Raw genomic sequence first — 20,201 nt, 5'->3', positions numbered from 1 at the left:
CAGAGCCCTCCAGCCGTCTGGCACGTTCTCTTCCCCAGTCACAAGGGGGAGCTGTGTGTTTGTAAGACCAGCAGGGCAGATTCCACACCCTGTCTTCAGTCTTGCATAATCCTCCCAGACAGCACAAAACACAGCTTCCGAGGGTCAGGTGATGACAGGGCAAATGAGAATTTCTGTGTACAGATTTTTAGCCATTGGTCGTTACCGTAAGTACCAGTATGGAACTCCAATGGGCCCGGTTCTTTTCTACACTAAGGCCTCATTGCCCTGCAAGCTTTAGAGTGGGTATACAGTATATTTATACTCACGTTAACACCCTTTTACACTGCTAGGTCTGTGTACAGCAGCCTTCCTGTAAATGGCCATCGGACCCGTGTGTCTCACATGGACATCATTAATAAGATCATCCCAGTGACAGTTACAGATGGACAAACCAGTTTGGATAAAATAAGCTAGTTATCGCTGGAGATGGGGAAAGGCTTTGGCTAATGCTAGTCTTGATTTTCAAACACGTCCCGGTTCTGATCAGGAGGCAGGAATGCCAACATTCTGGAAGTAAATTTGTTTCTATGCAATTTTCAGGTTGGTTCTGCTGACTTCAAAGGTGTGGGCACGCGTCAGACAGAAGCAAACCTATGTCTGCCCAGCGCTAGGGGCAGCCCCTTTGCCCCATTGAAACTTTACATTTTACAGGGAACATCCAAGCCAACAAACAAGCCAACATTCATGCACCGGGCTTCACTCCTAATTCTGCTAATTCTCCTAATCCAGTGCTGAAATTTCCTTTTTGTAGTCTGAGATCCCGTAGCGTGGTAGAATGCCAGCAAGCTTGTATTCAAGGGATAGGGTTTAAACCTGTAATTCAGTGGTTCTCAAGCTGCGGGTTGCAAGCGAGCACTGTCCATCATGCTGGTTTTGTCCCACAGATAAAGGACCTCTCAGTTTTCAAACAGAAATGGCAACGTCTACTCAGAGCCCAGACTGGACACTTTCAGGGTTGGCAGAGGTTTTTCTGATCAGCACCTTTCTCTTCCTCCCCACCCCCAATGAAAACAAATACCTCCCACCAAGTCCCCCCCTCCCCATCTGTGCTTGCTCCATGCATTTCTTTGTTGTCAGGGGTGTTTTAGGTAAATTCAACAGTGATCCGATTTGCTGCTGAAATGAAAAACTGGGAGAAACACACATCACAAATTTCCCTGGAGAATTGGGAGCAGCGGGGGCAGCACCAGGCAGGGAGAATGAGCAGCACAGAGTGGGAGACATGACCAAGCAGCCACACCCAAGTTTGTATGACATTTGCCTCCTGACAGAGTGGTGACCACAGACCTTGGGCTACTTAGTTGCCTATTCAGAGTAGCAGCCTCATTAGGGTTAGTTGTACCCCTCCTGGAAGTGCAGGGAAAACAGGATTAGGGGAGTTGCTTCAGGAAAGGGTCTCTCCATCTCTCCCCTTAGAAGTGACCCACCACAGGAAACTGTTTGATAGCCCCCACTCCACACGTCAAACTACAGACTCACCCGTTGCTCCTGTGTGGCGACAAAGGTCTGAAATCCAGGGGCCACTCCGAAGCCAAGTTCTTGGACGAAGGGCGGCTCCGACTGGCTGTGGATCTGAACTTTGACTCCAGCTTCAAACGTAGTTTCCTCTAAAAAGAGAAGCAGGAATGCTAAGTCACCAGAGGAAGAACATGTTCGCTAACTGGCCGCCGTGGCTCTGAGGGTCGCATGCAGATTTAAAAGGGAGCTCGTGCGTCGGATCATATTTGGAATCGTTATTACATCGTTACAACCAAAAAGGGTCGGGATGAATTTATTATGCTGGCAAATGTGCTGTTCAGAGAGAAGGGGAGAAATTGCCGTGTGCTACTTGTCCGCTCAGTGGCGTTTCACTGCAGGGCTCTTTGATGGGCAACGTGGGAGAGAATCAGGACCATCCTTTGTGGTGAACCAAGCAGACTCCGGATTTGTCATTTCGGGGGGTTAATCAGGCTCACATCTGCAGACGCTGCTGCTGGCCATTGAAACATCAATAGCCTCTCCAGACCCGGAGCACAGAGCGGCCCATTCTGTGGGCTTCTTCCCCCTCGGGTAGCAGCTGCGTTATGGCAGGTTCCACAACTCCTAAATGTGCCAGAGGAGTTCTAGGGATGGGAGGGGGGCCCTTTGCAGGTAAGCTGCCCTGTCTCCTGGAGAGGCCAGGCCACTGACCAGACAACCTCTGTCTCTTTCTGAGGTACCTAAGGGACCACATCTATTTTTTACCAGGCAGAAATCTGGTTTGAAATATATTTCCCGCATTACGTAAACTTCCCCCGCCCAAAGAACCCACATATGTTAAAAGAACATTACTTATGGCACGTCTTCACTTATGGCAGGGTAGAGCCCAGCCCAGCTAGCACAATACAAATAGCAGTGTAGACAGTGAGGCATTGCTTTGGAGGGTAGAGTATAGACACGCCTGGACCCTAGAGTATATACCCTACATGGCTCTCAACATGCCCAAACAGTGCCTCCCCCATCTGCACGGCTATTTCCAGCAGTGTCGTGTCCCACAGCCTCCCCACTGCTCCAGCAGTAGGGGAAGACTCTGACTGGAGGAAGGCAGAGAAGAAAGGCTCCAGCAGCACCCCACTGCCAGAGCTTTTCCCGGTTGCCTTCCTCCTGCCAGAGCATTTCACTGCCATGTATAGCTACATGTATCCCAGGGGCCACCACAAGTGTGGAAAAAGCCTTGGGCTGCAAGATCAAGCACTTGAAAATGTAGGAAATGCCAGGTTTACACAGCTGTCTGGACAACTTTGATTCTTCCGCCTTGTGTGTCCATCATGTGAATTTTCAAAGGTGTCTCAGTGACATAAGAGTGCAAAGGTTAGGGTTTGTCTACCCATGAAAATTAATCCAGAATAAAGTAGGGTGTGAATTTAAGGCAAATTAACTATTCTTGATTAACTCCACACGTGGAGACTATTTCAGAACAACAGTGCCTTATTCTGAATTAGCTTAATCCACTTTGGAAGTGGATTAAACTAATTTGAAATAACACTTGTATTCCGGAATAACTCCCTGTGTAGACAAACCCGCAGTTAGGAGCTAAATTCCATTGATTTACACTAACTGGGCATTTGGGAAACTGGGAACAACTAGTCCAATATGCTCTGAAGTCTGTGTTCACAAATTCCCCTATAATGAAGATAACTTTCCGAGAGCACTGGCTGGCTTCCCCAAGGCACAGTCCGCTCAACAGAGCTGCAGGAGAGCAGCAAACAGAGCCCAGGAGCTTGGTAGAATTACAGCTGACCTTCAAGCTAACCAAGAATTTCAGCTCGCCGGGGCTCAAATAACCAAGGTTTCAGTGCTTATCAATTGGGGATTTTGCACGTGTCAACCATCGGACTTCAACGCTTAGCAGTCATGGGGGATTTGAAGCTTGTGATGTCAGAAAGTTCCTTTCCACTAGATTCACAATAAACCCACATACTTGGCTGACAGCTTCTAGGTCATGGTGATGTGAGCATTCTGAAGAGGCCCGTCCTCCCCCTATGGTTACCATGAGATGTTCAGAACCCCCACCCCATCCCTCTCTTCACAATTCACTCTGGAAAGACACATTAAGTGGAACATGAAAGTTGATATGTAAACCCACATGAGGCAGGAATTCTCAAATTATAATCCTGCCCCCCTTCTCCCCTTCCTTTGGTCAGAAGTCTGCCCCTGCCTTCACTTTGGACTTTCTCCTCCTGTGCACTCTACTTAAGTTAATATGTTGGCTAGCGAGTGAGAAGGCGCAGTTTGGAAAGTAGCAATGGCCGAAAGCCATTTGGGGAGGTAGGGGGCATCATGAGCGGACAGTGAATTAGATACAAGTGCAATGTGGCGTGGAGATGCACTTTTGGGCACATTGTGGTCCTCTATTCAGCACTGGTGGTGCTGCGCCCGGAACACAGTTCTAGGCACGGACAAATTGGAGGCAGCTCAGCTAAGTGCAACAGACGTAATAAGGGAATAGAGGGAGATGTGGAAGGAAAGGTAAAATTGCCAACCAGGCTTAGCATGGCTAAGCAACAAGATGCACCCGCATAACAGTCTGCGCATAAGGCACCAAACAGCAGAGTCTCTGGGAGCCATCTACTTATCTGAAGAGAGGTTGGGGCAAGCCCCCGTTTCATGCTCTTGGAGGGAGGCATGAGGACTATAAGGGCAAAGGCACTGTCCCAACAGATATTGCTGACCAAAAACCTCTGTCTCGAGTGCACTGAGCACACATGTGCTCGATTATATATATATATGGACAAGCACTCCAAGAAGAACTAGCTACATATCTAAGGAACACAAGAAATTATCCATGCAAGATGCTGCTCACCCCCTCGCTCTACCTACTTTTGGCTTCCATCCCTTAGTCATTAATAAAATGAAGGAAGAACACTATTATTTTTAATTATACTTTGTTTAAACCGGAATATCTTTACTAGTGTAAATCTGGAGTAGCTCCATGTAAATTTAACACCCAATGTAAATGAGAGCAGAAGCTGAATTTCTCTCTTCCCAGTCCCCTTTCCTCCTCTCCTGAGGGTCATGTTTGTTGGGAGGACGTTGCAAAGAAGCATTTTTCGCACTTGGGTCCTGCACATAATGAATCTCCTGATCTCTGATGCTGGATGTTCTCTAAGTTCTGACCCCCTGATAATTACTATTACCAGAGTATTACATCTTTAAAAAAAAAAATTAACAAACAAGAACTTTAAGTATAAAAAAGGAAAAGCTGCTGCCTAAAATGTATCACCATGGGTCACCAATAAATCCTGACTATGAACCCATAGGTTTGGGTAGCCAGGAGTTTTGTTAAACCCTCTGCAGAATTCCTGCATATTAAGTGCTCAAATGCACTTGTTTTCCTTTGACTTTCTTTAAAATTCTCAGGGTGCCCAGGAGCGCTGTCTGTTGGAGGTGGCTGATCATGACGTCTCACACTCCTAATGTGTTCCTAAGCTGCTTAGAGGGTCTCACAAGGTGCTCCAATAATCACTGGATTGTCTTTTTCTAGTTTTCCATAATTGGTCCACTTCATGGCAGAATTCTTCATATGTCATCACCTCCTTGTTTGCATTTCTGTCTGCTGGGATGGCAATATCAATTAACATGGTCTGGTTTGCCTGTTTTTCCTACAGCACCTATGTCCGGCCTGAACTGTTAGGTCTGTGACAACTGCCAGATCCTATAAAATCTTCATTCTCTAGTGCACTTTTAATCTGGTGGTAGTAACATCGCCCGGTTCGTTTAAATCCGGACTGAGGCTCCAATGCAGGCACTTGGCAGCCTCATTGTGTCTGTTCCTATATTCTCTCCCAGCCAGGCTCCTGCAGGTGCTCAATACATGCTCCACTGGTTTTTCCTTTTCGGAACACTGCAGTTCGGGGAGCAGTTCTGTTGGGCAGTTCTGTTGCAAACTTAATTAAGCCTTAAGGACCGACTGCTCTTGGCCATTCACAGTAAGGCTCTCGGTCTCTCTCGAGAGGCCTTCTACAAACCAGGAGTTTGTTCAACTCCGATCACTAATAGGCTGTCTCTCTCTCCACCACTGCACGTGCACTGATTTCTGTGTAAATCTTTTGTCTTCCTTTGTTGATTTGGTTTCTCCTTTCTTTGATGCTTTCTTGGCCTAGGATGCACACTCATCGATCTCTTGTTATCGCAACCAGATTATCTTTCATTCTGGTCGACTCTTCACGTATTTTGATAATATATTCTTCATTCTCAATTGCTTCCTCCACCAATAGCAGACCTTTTTCCTCCATCACCTCGTCGGATGTATGCCCTGTCCACGTCTTGATTGGTATGCATTACTCTCTGAATCCGTCCAATCTGGAGGGAATATCTGGCACTGGGTGCAGCTCAACAGAAAGCAACTTCGATGCAGAGGATGGAATCCGTGTGCAGTAATTTTGGACTCCATCTCAGACAACACATGCATCTGTAAAATTTGTAACAAGCTACGTCGTTCTCGAATTGGGCTTGTCAGCCATAATCGGATTCATCAGGCATCTGGCTAGACCTCTTGGGCATATACCATGATCCAATGGATTGATGCTTGCCTATAATAATAATGAATCACTAGGAGCTTTCTTGTTTGGATATTCATTTTTTTCTTCTCTTCTTCATGCCACTTGATCACTCCAGCAGTGTACAGTATTACAGGTATCATCCACATATTAAAGACTAAGATAAAATTCTTTGAGTTTTGTCCTTAGAGTAGATCTTAGTCATCTGTAATATCCTTTCCTCGCTTTTTTCTTTTACTTCCTTCTGTAATAACTCAGACAGTTCCCTGATTCCAAGGTATTTGTAGGGACCAAGCTGAGAGATATCTTGGCAAATACCTTCATCAGTTTGTATGTCGTCTGATTGTACCTGCTTGCCCATCTTTACAGACGCCACTCCGCATTGAGCCAAGCCAACCTGAAACTTTGTATCTTCAAACTTTTCTACATATGTCATCAGTCTCTGCATCTCCTTTTGTGACCATCCATACAGTTTCAGATCATCCATGTGTTACAAGTGGTTAACTGGCTGTTGGTCTTCGCTGATAATAAGCACAAATTATCCGACAGAGCATCCGTATTAGCGGCAGCATCGCTACCATGAACAGCACTGGTGATAATGAATCCCCTGAAAAGTTTTCTTTTTTAATTTGTATATAAGAGCGGTCATACTGAGTCAGACCAAAGGTCCATGTAGCCCAGTATCCTGTCCTCTGACAGTGGCCAATGCCAGGTGCTTCAGAGGGAATGAACAGAACAGGTCATCACCAAGTGAATCATCACCGAGCGGCGATGTGATGGTGTGGACTCATCGCTGTCGTGCCTTCTGCTGGCTGCCCTGGGAATTAGCTTTGTTCGCCAGCGTGCCTTCACTTATGTTCCAGGACCCGTGTCACTCCCAGGACCACAGCGTCCTCTTCCAGACACAGCCCTCCAGCTGTGCCGCACTCAGTTCTCCCCCCCCTTCCGGGGGACCGGCAATCCACTGTCCCAACACGGGCCCACCCACTACTCCGGGTCACGGCCCAGAGACCCTATAGCTGGCAGCCACATGCTGCGTCCCCTCCAACCCTGCAGTCTATTTCCCCAGGCCACTTTCCCGCAGCCCTTAGCACCTTCTCCACCCTTATCTGGGCCTCAGAAGAGAGGAGAAGAGAACGGAAGAGAAGAATACTTCTCTACGTGGGCACCAATTATACTGCCAAGATTTACCAGGGGATGGAGACCTAAGCCCTGAGGTAAGTGGGGAAGTGGGATACCGGGAGGAATCACAAGGAGGAGGGTGCAACAGGGGAGGCCTCCTGATTCATACTGAGAAAGCAGGGCAATTGGCTAGTCATCTTAGGTGCCTGTACACGAACGCAAGAAGCCTGAGAAACAAGCAGGGAGAACTGGAAGTCCTGGCACCGTCAAGGAACTATCATGTGACTGGAATAACAGAGACTTGGTGGGGTAACTCACATGACTGGAGCACTGTCATGGATGGGATAAACTGTTCAGGAAGGACAGGCGGGGGAGAAAAGGTGGGGGAGTGGCACTGTATGTAAGAGAGCAGTATGACTGTTCAGAGATCCAGTATGAAACTGGAGAAAAGTCTGTGGAGAGTCTATGGGTTAAGATTAGAGACAAAAGCAACAAGGGTGATGTGGCCAGGGCCGGCTCTAGGTTTTTTGCCGCCCCAAGCAAAAAAATTGTTGGCTGCCTCACACCCCAGCCCTGGGCTCTCACCCCCCCACCAGTGCACTCCCCCACCCACACCCCCTGCTGCCCCAGCCCTGGGGTCCCCCACACCAGTGCTGACTCCGCCAGCTCCCCTTTCGCCTCCAGCCGGTCCGGTGCTGGCAGGGTCGGGGTAAGCAGCGGGTCCCTCCAGCCATGGCTCCCGCCTCCAGGACCAGCCGGGACCCGGGAGGGCAGAGCCAGGGGATCTCCCCTGCAGGGTGTGGAGGAGCCGGGGCACGGTAGCCCCAGAGGGAGCGGAGCCCCGGAGAGCGGGATGTGGGCCCCGCACGGCAGCACCCCACCCTCTATGGTCCCGCTGCTGCTGCTGCTTCTGGCCGCCCTGCCGCAGCCCCTGGGTGACTCGGGCCGCTTTGCCCAGCCCCGGCTGCGGCGCTGGGGGACGGCCATCTTGCGGCACCTGCAGGTGGCTCCATGTGCCCCGTGGGGCGGCCCCCAGCCCGAGTGTCCCCCGCTCGGAGCCTGCACAGCCCAGCCACAAGGTGCAGGAGCTGCTCCCCCATTGCGCAAACCGCAGCAGCCCCAGGATGCCCCCCATGCATGACGCGCTGCTGCTGCCAGGGCCGGCTTTAGGCTTTTGCCACCCGAAGCAAAAAAAAGAAAAAAAAGATGGCCGGAATGCCGCCCCTGAAAATGTGCCGCCCCAAGCACGTGCTTGGTTTGCTGGTGCCTAGAGCCGGCCCTGGTCATGGTGGGCGTCTGCTATAGACCACCAGACCAGGAGGATGATGTAGACGAGTGTTTCTTCAGACAACTAACAAAAGTTTCCAGATCACAGACCCTGGTTCTCAAGGGGGACTTCAACCACTGTGACATCTGCTGGGAGAGCAATACAGCGGTGCACAGACAATCCAGGAAGTTTTTGGAGAGTGTTGAGGACAACTTCCTGGTGCAAGTGCTGGAGGAACCAACTAGGGGCCGTGCTCCCCTTGACCTGTTGCTCACAAACAGGGAAGAATCGGTAGGGGAAGTAGAAGTGGGTGGCAACCTGGGCAGCAGTGACCATGAAAAGTTCGAGTTCAGGATCCTGACACAAGGAAGAAAGGAGAGCAGCAGAATATGGACCCTGGACTTCAGAAAATCAGACTTTGACTCCCTCATGGAACTGATGAGCAGGATCCCCTGAGAGGCTAATATGAGGGGGAAAGGAGTCCAGGACAGTTGGCTGTATTTTAAAGAAGCCTTATTTAGGGCGAAGGAACAAACCATTATGATGTGCAGAAAGAATAGCAAATATGGCAGGCGATCAGCTTAGCTTAACAGAGAAATCTTCGGTGAGCTTAAATACAAAAAGGAAGCTTACAAGAAGTGGAAACATGGACAGATAACTAGAGAGAAGTATAAAAATATTGCTCAGGCATGCAGGGGTGTAATCAGGAAGGCCAAAGCACAATTGGAGTTGAAGCTAGCAAGGGATGTGAAGGGTAACAAGAAGGGTTTCTACTGGTATGTTAGTAATAAGAAGAAGGTCAGGGAAAGTATGGGCCCCTTACTGAATGAGGCAGGCAACCTAGTGAGAGATGATGTGGAAAAAGCTGAAGTACTCAATGCTTTTTTTGCCTTGGTCTTTAGAAACAAGGTCAGCTTCCAGCCTGCTGCACTGGGCAGCACAGCATGGGGAGGAGGTGAGCAGCCCTCAGTGGTGAAAGAACAGGTTAAGGACTATTTAGAAAAGCTGGACATGCACAAGTCCATGGGGCCAGATGTGCTGCATCCGAGGGTGCTGAGGGAGTTGGCGGATGTGATTGCAGAGCCATTGGCCATTATCTTTGAAAACTCTTGGTGATCGGGGGAGGTCCCGGACAATTGGAAAAAGGCAAATATAGTGCCCATCTTTTAAAAAGAGAAGAAAGAGAATCTGGGGAACTACAAACAGGGCCGCCCTTAGGATTTATGGGGCCCTATGCAGTATTATTAAACTGGTGCCCCTATGCCCCATGGCAGTCCGGGCTCCCATGTGTATTTTAGATAAGGGGGGTCTTTTGAAGGATTTATTTAAAAAACTATATGTCTGAAAATCCAAGCATTTAAGTCTAAAGACGTGCATCTAAAAATCTATGCAAGGATTTTTTTAGAGATGTGATTTTATAATCTTCATCCGCACACTCATGAAATATTTTAAAGCAAATTTTAAACGAAGGTCCTGTAGACATGTTCGGAGTAAATATGACAGTCATGCACAACTGTTTTTGTCAGTAAATTCAGAAACTGACAGTATATACCTAGGGGTTGGCAAATGCCTGTTAAATGGCTTCATTATCACTTGAATGGCTCTTTAACAGTTTCAATGTTAAGTATCAGAGGGGTAGCCGTGTTAGTCTGAATCTGTAAAAAGCAACAGAGGGTCCTGTGGCACCTTTAAGACTAACAGAAGTATTGGGAGCATAAGCTTTCGTGGGTAAGAACCTCACTTCTTCAGATGCAAGTAATGGAAAACAGTTTCAATGTTGTGCTAATAGGTCTGGCAGGCTGGAGGCTTTTTCACTAGATCCCCTCCAGAGGTAGACTCACCAGGCTGCAGCCGCTGTGGTGGGAGCCTGCAGGCAGGGTCAGAACAGGGATAGGAAGAGGTGGGAGGATGTAGTAAAATCATGGGGCACATGACTTAGGAGGAGAGGCTGATGGAACTGGGCTTACTGATCTAGGGCTGGGGCTTGCTACTGTTGAACTGTTTGCTCAGCCCCCGCCTGAGGGCCTGAGCTACTGACTGTTTACCGCACAGCCGAGCTCATTCCCCGACACCCCTGACCAAAGTAGCAAGGCGGTCTGGCTCGCTGCCGCCCTGGAGGGGGACGAGCCCCGGCCAACCAGCCTACAGGTCCCCAGCCTGTAGCAGTGCATGGGATTCTTCCATCCTAAGTGCAGGACTCTGCATTTGTCCTTGTTGAACCTCATCAGGTTTCTTTTGGCCCAATCCTCTAATTTGTCTAGGTCTCTCTGTATCCTATCCCTACCCGCCAGTATATCTACCACTCCTCCCAGCTTAGTGTCATCTGCAAACTTGCTGAGGGTGCAATCCATCCCATCATCCAGATCATTAATGAAGATGCTGAACAAAACCAGCCCCAGGACCGACCCCTGGGGCACTGCACTTGATACCGGTTGCCAACTAGACATCAAGCCATTGATCACTACCCATTGAGCCCGACAATCTAGCCAGCTTTCTATCCACCTTATAGTCCATTCATCCAGCTCATACTTCTTTAATTTGCTCGCAAGAATACTGTGGGAGACCGTATCAAAAGCTTTGCTAAAGTCAAGATATGTCACATCCACCGCTTTCCCCATATCCACAGAGCCAGTTATCTCATCATAGAAGGCAATCAGGGTGGTCAGGCATGACTTGCCCTTGGTGAATCCATGCTGACTGTTCCTGATCACTTTCTTCTCCTCCATGTGGTTCAAAATGGTTTCCTTGAGGACCTGCTCCATGATTTTTCCAGGGATTGAGGCGAGGCTGACCGGTCTGTAGTTCCCCGGGTTCGCCTTCCTCCCTTTTTCCCTGTTCTGTGCACTCCCCCTGAAGCTCTGAGAGTTGGAGACAGGAAACTGGGCTAATAGACCATTGGTCTGGCCCAGTATGGTAACATGTTATTAACCTATGTTTCCTCTGATTTAATGCCATCCTCTTATTTCTAATTACACTCCCTTATACTACCCTAAGCAACTATTTAGCCCTGCCTGGTTATCCTCCACAGTTGTAAGTAGTTACCATGTACTTTCCTGGGTAATTACCTTGCAAGAGATAGAAGACGGCATGTATTTAGTATATTTTTATTGGAAAATGGGAACTGTTTTGTTAGAACATTTTTGGACCAAAAATATTTCATTTTTTAACCTTCCTCATTCATCAATACCTTGAACTTCTTAAACAGTTGGGTTGTTCTTCTCGGACTTATCCACGAACATTTCTGACAGGTGCGTGCACATATATGATATATTGCATTATGCATCTAGAAACAAACTGTAGCAAGCTCAGCACAGACACATAATTTACAGGGAGCTATAACAAGCTTGTAAATTGTAGGACTTGTAACTTCAAATAGAAATTCCTCACGTGTAATATGCATTAACTCTAGAACTGGCTGGAAAATGTATTTTCCACCATGTGAAAAAGTTTGTAAAAAAAACTTTAAAGATGGTTTGGTTTTCAGTTGCCCAGAACTGGCAAATGTTTGTTGCTTTGTCTTCAATGACAAAATGAAAAATGTAACACACAAACAAAAAAAAAGAACATTTCCCACTGACATTTCACTTCCTACGAACTAGCCATTTTCCACGCAAAAAACTTTGGATATTTTTGGACCAGTTCTAAATAATTATTCTCCCTATGAAATGTTTACTAGTACCAGTCTGGAGATCTGTATGTGTGAGACCATCTAAAATACATGCCGCATATGAAAGGGAAAAAAAGAAAGGGACCTAAAATTCAATCTGCTAAGAATCCATAGAATCGGACTATCCACACTGAGGTACCAAGGATGCAGGGTAAACTCTGTGAAGAAACCTTTGGTAGCCACACAAGATTTTTTTTTTTCTGGAGGGCATGTAAGACTCAGAATCTGAGCGTAGTTTTTTTCTTAAATACCATTGTTTTCCTCTTTTGGTTCTCTGGAGACTTTAACAAACTCTTCCCCTCTTCTTAACAGCGTTTCTCCAGCAAACAAGAACAAGATCTTGGAGAGACACCTCCAAGGAAAACAAGGAGGTCAAAGTCCCCGAAGGAGGCTGTCCTCTCCAACTCCTCCATTCATGTGGCTTGCCAGAGTGTGGCAGGGAAAAGAAGAGAAAGGACCATAAGAATAGGATCAAGGGGGAAAAAAGTAAAGGGGCACAGAAGAAAAAAATGAAACGGCAGGCAAATAAACGAGACGCCATGGACACAGAAATAAACCAGAGTTCAGTACCCTGAAACCAAGTATTTCTGTCAGCCTTTCGTCTCTAAGGGTCAATACACAGAGATAATTCAGGCATAACCAGGACCGTCAGATGTTTTGATCATATTCACACTAGAGGAGCAGTTCTCTACGGTGAGATGATCCATGGGTTCAAAGGAGGGTAGTTGTCAGCCAGACTTTAGTTCAGGGATCGGCCACCTTTGGCACGCGGCTCTCCAGGGTAAACACCCTGGGGGGCTGGGCTGGTTTGTTTACCTGCCACGTCTGCAGGTTCGGCCGATCGCGGCTCCCACTGGCCAGCACATCCCTCAGCCCGCACCGCTTCCCACTGCCCCCATTGGCCTGGAGCGGTGAACCAGTGGGAGCCGTGATTGGTCGAACCTGCGGACGTGGCAGGTAAACAAACCGGTCTGGCCTGCCAGGGTGCTTACCCTGGGGAGCCGCGTGCCAAAGGTTGCCGATCCCTGCGTTTAAGGGATTGTCTACACGGAGTTATTCTGAATAGCTATTCCAGATTAACTCCATACGTGGATGCTCTTATTCTGGAACAAGAATGCCTTAGTTTATTCCAGTGGATTCAGCTAATTCAAACTAATTCAGAATAATCACTCTCATTCCAGAATAAAAGTATCCACACATGAAGACAATCAGGACTAGCTATTCCCCTTTAAATTGACACCCGATCTTAATCTGAATTAGTTTCTCAGTGTAGACAGCCCTAAATCAAACACATACTCCTTCTCAATACCTGAAACTTTGAAAAGAAGGACAGGAGAACAGAGCTTGTCCATCAGACAATGCTGGAAACTCTCATGATTTTATTGTGATATTTGGTATGTTTCTAAGGTTTCAGCTCCTGGAGGCATATCATTAGGTGATACTCTCATCCTTCATTTATTTTTTTAAAGTAAGTTTCTAACTATCATGGTTGTGAAAAAAAATCTCAAAAATGTGACCTGAGGCCCAGACACTGGAAAACAAAAACAAAAAATCCCAAATGTTTTAAAATCTCATGATTTTTAAGCTAATATCTCAATTTTTAGGATCTGACTCATGATTTTGTGCTAATCCCATTCTTCAAAGTGTAGCATTTAAAAAAAAAATTCCTTGCACCCCAGTCCCATCTTGGGACAGAGAGGAGAACCCTTGGTAGCTGTTTTTGAAATGCATTACGATACAGCGTTGGATACAGCACAGTGTCCCCAAATAAATGGTGACTGCTCTTCTAGCTAAAGGATTACAGTTATGGTAATTAAATTGCTGGATTAATTTGATATGTGCTTCCTGCTGGCTTCAGAATATTATAAATCATCAAGCATTTCTGGTGCTTCTGTTTCTGATGACCCAAGCAATGCTTTCTGGGTTATATTGTCACTAGAAAATCTTGATAAAGCTCCTGGTGATTATATATTTGGGTACAGTTTATAAAGTCAATCCCCATGTCTATATGGGGAGCTGCCATTAGAATGAAACGCACTATCGCTGGTACTTGGGTACCCTGCTCCCCCCTCCAGATTACTATGTAACCCACCCAAAGCTTTTCTGTTGTAGATGAATGTCTCAACTTTATTTGACATTAATTTAATGCCAGAGAGGTAGGGGGGGAAGAATTGGGTCACGGATCATTCATATCTCTAACAGTTAGATCGCTGCTCTGCCGTCTCTATCCTATGGGGCAGAAAAGGACACGTTCCTATGTGGAGAAAAACAAAGCAAACCCACCTTCTCCAATCGGGGAAAAGCATCCAATGCAACCCCCCACCCCGGTTCCCTGTCATAGGGGTCATGGGAACACGAAGCCTGGGTTGGGGGCAGCCTGATGGTATGGGTAGGAAACGTCGTGCCCTCGAGGAATAAGCACAGAATTGGGAGTCCTGGGCTCTAATCCTGACTCTTGGGCTAAGCTCTTACCTGCTCTGAGCTTCAGTTTCCCCGCCTGCACCGTGGGGGTCACACGAGTGACCTAACTCGGCGAGGGTGGGGAGAAGCCATTCATGTTTCGACAGTGCTTTCTCCGGCGCTCGTTACGGGTTCAGTGTTATTATTAGTGCACGGGGGAGGGTGATTATCATGCAGGAACAATCCTGTCTTGTTCTTGTTCTTAAGAGAGCACGCCACTGAACTGCACAAATGCCATGCTTTCGCCTTCCCGCCCCGAAACCCACCACTCCTTCCCCCATGTCTTCATTGCTAGCAGCCGGGAGCCCTGCGTCTCTCCAGTAACGTTTTGCACACACCCGTCTCTCGGGGTGGGAGACAATTGAGGGTCAGCCTTCGGCAGGGCTAACTGGTTAATATATTGCCATGGAAACCATGTGTGATGAATCAATCCCTCACATGGTTTTTTTTTTTTTTTTTTTTTTTTTCTCTTTGTCTCTCTGTCAAGCTGGACTCTCTCCTTTCTGGCTATTTCACTTCCATGCAAAGTGGCCGAAGCACCAGCCTGCGAGACTCACACTCCAGCTGGCAGAATCCTGCAGCGGTTTCGGGGAGAGATTTGGGAAATCGGCTAAGCTTGCTGCAGCTGGGCATTGGCCGAAGGTGCCAGATGAAAGGAATCCTGCATCCGGAGCTCACCCATGTGGGGCGGGGAAGCCTGGGAGTCAGATATTTCCCATCCCTGAGGATAGTTATAACACTGGAGCAACAGGCAGCTCGGAGAGGATCCCAGGTCAGGGAGATCCATTCCCAGAAGTTCCAAGTCATTATCTGGGTCAACATCCTTCCTCCTGCTGATGGGGATAACAGTCTCTTGCTTCGCAGGTTCATCACAGCAGGCCATCCCAGTCCACGGGGCACTGGGGGCTGGGATTTCCAGAGACGAAAAATAATCAAACGCTAGTCAGCATTCACTCTGCTGCACCTGTTTAACAGTGTTACGTCTCATGTTCCTAAAAGCGCAGGTTTCAAGGTTTCAGCCAGCCACTGGTAGGGTCAGGAAGAGATTTCCCCGCCCTCCACAATGTATTCTGGGAGGAGTTTATTGGTCTCCTTCCTCAAGTATCAGAGATGGCCACAGCTGGAGGTGGGACCTTGGGCGGGGTAGGCCAGGGCTCCGAGGTGGCACCAAACACTCTTTCTCTCTCTCGCTCAAGTACTTGGCTGGTTGGTGTTTGCTCACATGATCAGGGTTTCACTGATCACCATGTGCGGGCTTGGGAAGGAATTTCCCCCCAAGTCAGATTGGAAGGGACCTTGTTTTTTTGGTTTTCTTCCCCCACCTTCCTCTGCAGTGTGGAGTGCGGGTCACTTCCCAGGATTATCTGGGTGTATCTCACTTCATCATTCCCCTCAGACACTGGTGCCCCTCGGTCCCTCCCGGTTTCTGCCTGTGATACGCAATAATCTAGTCTGCTGCTCACCGCCCTCCTCCCAGGGCTCCGTCCGCCCTCCACCCCCCCCACCCCCCCACAGGGGGCGGGGGGGGGCGGCCAGCGGCTTTTTTCCTAGGGCGGCAAAAAAGCCAGAGCTGGCCCTGGCTCCAGGTAAAACAGACACTTCCGACCTCGTGTAAAAACAAAACAAAGCACATTCACATGAATATATATCATGGCTTTTAAATGGAAATTTCCAGAACAGACAGCCTGCGATTGTCTATCATCCCTGTCATTAGCATCCAGGCCTCCCGGCCACCCCCGAGGAAGAGGGGAGAATTACGCATAACATATATTTGCAATGGGCCCCAACAACGTAAGACTTTGCCTACACAGGAAAGTTACACTGGTACGACCTCAGGGGTGAACTTCACTGGTGCAGCCCCTTCTTATTGTGGGAGGAAAGAGGCTTGTTGCAGTTTTAAATTAAGTCGACGGGGAATGTGTTTACGTTACTTCTGTTTAACTTACAGCAGTTTAAGATCATTCACTACATTGTTTGTTTAAAAAAAAACATTGAAGGGCTGGTCTACACTTAAAACTTGTGCCAGCGTAGTGATGTCTGTCTGGGGTGTGAAAAAACACACTCTGAGACAAGGCCTAGGAGGTTGGGGACAGGACAACGGGCTATGAATTGAAGATGGAAAAGGCCTATTGACTCATCCAATTAATTCCTCAGTGCTTTACTTTGTTGCTTTTTCAGCAGGTGATTAACTAACCTAGGGCTACATAGGGGACACACTCAGGGGTGAAAGTAACTTAAATGACTTACCGGTACACAGGGCAGGGTCCTGGGCAAGGTGTGTGTGTGGGGGGGGGCAGCTCTGGGCCCCTGGAAGGGCAGTTGCATCCAGCTCTGTGGGCAAAAGGGGCAGGGCCTTGGGCGGAAGGGGGCAGGGCTGGGGGCCAAAATCCCCCAGTCAGCCCTTCAGCACTGCCCAGCCCATGCAGCTGAGGGCTTCAACAGCAATTTAAAGGGCCTGGGGTTCCAGTCGCAGGCGCGCTGGCAACAGCGGTGGCTGGGAGCCCGGGGTCCTTTTAAATTGCCGGGCCCCAGGGCAGCTGCCCCTCCCCCGACCCTCCCCTGCCCCTCCCCTGCCGCTATAGTCAGCACATTCTTACTGGTATGCCATACCGGACCAGACTGGCTTCCTTTCACCTGGACCCACTGTTTATGGGAAACTCGGATATAAAATTCAGATCACTGGAATTCACCTGTACTTAGACTGCCAGCTCTTTGGGGCAGGGACTGTCTTTTTGTTCTGTGTTTGTACAGCGCCTTGCACAATGGGGTCTACTGCCTGAGGCTCTCCTGAGTGCTAGCACAGTGCAAACCCACCACAATAATAGTTAAGTTACCAGCCCACCCAGAAAACACAAGCATTGCCCTCCCAGAGGCTAGGGAAACAACAGGTTCCCAAGTTTCCACATACAAATAATTCCCCTTCACTGTGTCTCCAAACCTCCCTGTCCATTGCCTGCTTGGCACCATGCAACCCATCAGCTCCCTCTAGTGGGCAGTGGCCACCTCTACACCTTGCTATCCCTCCCATGGGCGTGGCTGTCACTTGTGGGGTGCACCCGAACATTGCATTCTGGGATATTTTCATCCCAACTGTAAGGATTGGGAGGGAGGGGAAATCATTTTTAAATGGAGGTTGGTATCAGTGCTCCCTGCCTCCTGCAGCTGGACTAGAGGTGCACACATACACACATCTGCTGAACTCTGTTCTCGTTTTAATTAGCCATTCACGAGGATCAAATAGATTCTCCTTGCTGCTCCCTCGGTCACCCAGAGTTTCTTTCCATTCTCACCGGGCACCCAGGGCAGATCCCCCAAATACCAGCCAGCAAAGAGCAGACGGTGCAGCGAAGCAAAGAGAAGGTACGTCAGATCCCTGCTGCTGTTGGTGTTGGCACAGCGATCACAGGGCCCAGGCTATTGACAATCTCTGTTTCGAAGGTAACAGAGACCTTTTTAAATGACAGTGCATGAGTGTCACACAGCAAACTTCAGCATGTCCCAGCACTCTGGTCCCTTCACCACCAATTATTTCATAGAATCATAGAATATCAGGGTTGGAAGGGACCTCAGGAGGTCATCTAGTCCAACCCCTTGCTCAAAGCAGGACCAACCCCAACTAAATCATCCCAGCCAGGGCTTTGTCAAGCTGGGCCTTAAAAACCTCTAAGTATGGAGATTCCACCACCTCCCTAGGTAACCCATTCCAGTGCTTCACCACCCTCCTAGTGAAATAGTGTTTCCTAATATCCAACCTAGGGTAGGAATGAAGTGCAGGGGAGAGGCAGGCTAGTAGAGCCAGAGGCAGGGAAAATCTCTGGGTAGAGAGATCTCGTCCCTCTCCTTGGCAGAGAATTGAACAGAAACTGACACTGTCAATAATGATGGTGTATGGATCAGTAAAGTGGTGGGAAAAGCAAGTGTAAACCAACTGTACTTTGACATCTGAAGGTCTCCAAGTCTGTGTAGACAGAGCAGAAGACAAGAGACGAACATTGCCCTGTTACAGGGAGGTTAAAGATCTTGACCTTGGAAACAAAACACACGCACGTCTGAACACAAGTCCACCTCCGCTACTGGTGTTAAAAGCTAGAAACATACCAACATTAGTCACCGAGGTCAATCAATCCCTTCTCTTTATCTGCTGGAATACAGCCTGAAACGATATTTAATTTGGGGGTAGGGCTTTGGGGGTGTTAAGAGAACTGTTTGAAAAGCTCACCTCGTGCTATTTGATGTCGACAAGCAATCCTGTATCCCAAGCCCGTGACAGCAGCTTTTGAGGACCAGATTCCTCAAGTGCTAAGAAGGGAACGAGGCTTTGTTTTCTAGAGAATTTTCACCGGAAAATGGCGTTTCTTGTTGCAATTTTGGGCCGAAAAGAGTGAATGGATTTCTACAAAGAGCCTGGGTGATGCAAAAGACAGAGGGGAAAAAAGATTCCGTCTGCCTGGGGACACGAACACAGAGAGAAATGCAGAGTCTGTGTGAGCTTATGTATTTCATCAAAACTATGCTCTGTCCCCAAAGCAGGAGGACTGGAGTTGAAAGGTCCCTACATCCTAGCGGGGCCAAGGTCTGCATGGTGGGGATGCCCTGATTGCTGTGGGTGCCGGCTGTAGAAACAGAGTTCTCTCCTGAGACAGCCAGAAATGTAACAGGCTTTTCCCGCTTTTAGACCGTAGCTGCCATGTGTAGGTTGTACCGTACACCCAGCCTCACTTTCATCAGGCTAACGAGTTCTCGGAGTGGGAGTAACATACCGGGAGCAGCTGTAAGCCCAGCCACCAAGGGACAGCTGCTCTGCCACACAGACTCCTGGCTGCGGTGGATGGGAATCTGAAAGCTAAGTGGCCTGTTTCGGGTGGTCAGCTGCACCTCAGAAGACCAACTCACTGTTCTCAGGTTCTCTGAGTTGGCTCATGTTGGGCAGTTCACGGAGCCTTTTGTTCCCTAGAGAAGGCTAAAAACGGGAGAGCTGATGCAGAGAGTGTAGATGCTGGACCGTGCAAAAGTTACAAATGATCAACTTTCATCACGGCACAGAGAAGGGCACTGAGATGGAGTGGAAGCTTTCTGTCAGAGGCGGGAGTACACGGGCTAGGACGGCGAGGTGTGGAGGGGTGAGGGGGGGATTGATAGAGGTGTACAAAGGAACAAATGGCACAGAGAAGGTGAATCAGGCACTCGACTCTACCCTCTCACAATGCACAACAGAGCACACCCCATGCAAGGAAAGAAACCATGGGCTACAGCCAAAGGGATTTAGGTGCCCAAGTCCAAAATGTAGCTCCTCAGAACCATGGGTGCCTGAATTCCCTAGGTACCTAGGCTACGTCTACACTACGAGCCACAATTGCAGCGCCATAGTGTAGACGCTTCTTGCAGTGACAGAAGGGGATATTCTATCGATGTAGGTAATCCACCTCCCCGTGGGGTGGTCCCTAGGCTGATGGAAGAATTCCTCCATGGGCCCAGCTGTGTCTACTGCAAGGGTTGGTTGGTGTAGCTGCAGCTCCTCGGGGTGTGAAAAATGCCGTAGCTATGTCGACCTAACTGTTGGTGTAGCCCTGACATGCTTTGGGACTCACCAAGACTAGGAAGTGTTGTGTGACTGCCTGACACCAGC

The 20,201-nt window shown here is 48.5% G+C and overlaps 1 protein-coding gene across 4 annotated transcripts in view; it reads right to left on the bottom strand.

Moving 5' to 3' along the window:
• Window positions 1-20,201, bottom strand: part of LOC101944360 (acid-sensing ion channel 2-like) — a 329,276-nt gene that overhangs the window by 111,165 nt on the left and 197,910 nt on the right. For all 4 annotated transcript variants that reach the window (XM_065577325.1, XM_065577324.1, XM_065577327.1 and 1 more), the window contains one exon: window positions 1,522-1,649. In XM_065577325.1, the coding sequence (XP_065433397.1) occupies window positions 1,522-1,649 (128 nt within the window). The remainder of the gene's footprint in view (window positions 1-1,521; window positions 1,650-20,201) is intronic.

This window comes from Chrysemys picta, chromosome 24, assembly GCF_011386835.1.
Source record: "Chrysemys picta bellii isolate R12L10 chromosome 24, ASM1138683v2, whole genome shotgun sequence".
NCBI lineage: Eukaryota > Metazoa > Chordata > Testudines > Emydidae > Chrysemys > Chrysemys picta.
The sequence above is the reverse complement of the archived record's forward strand: the minus strand, read 5'-3'. Positions and strand labels throughout refer to the sequence as shown.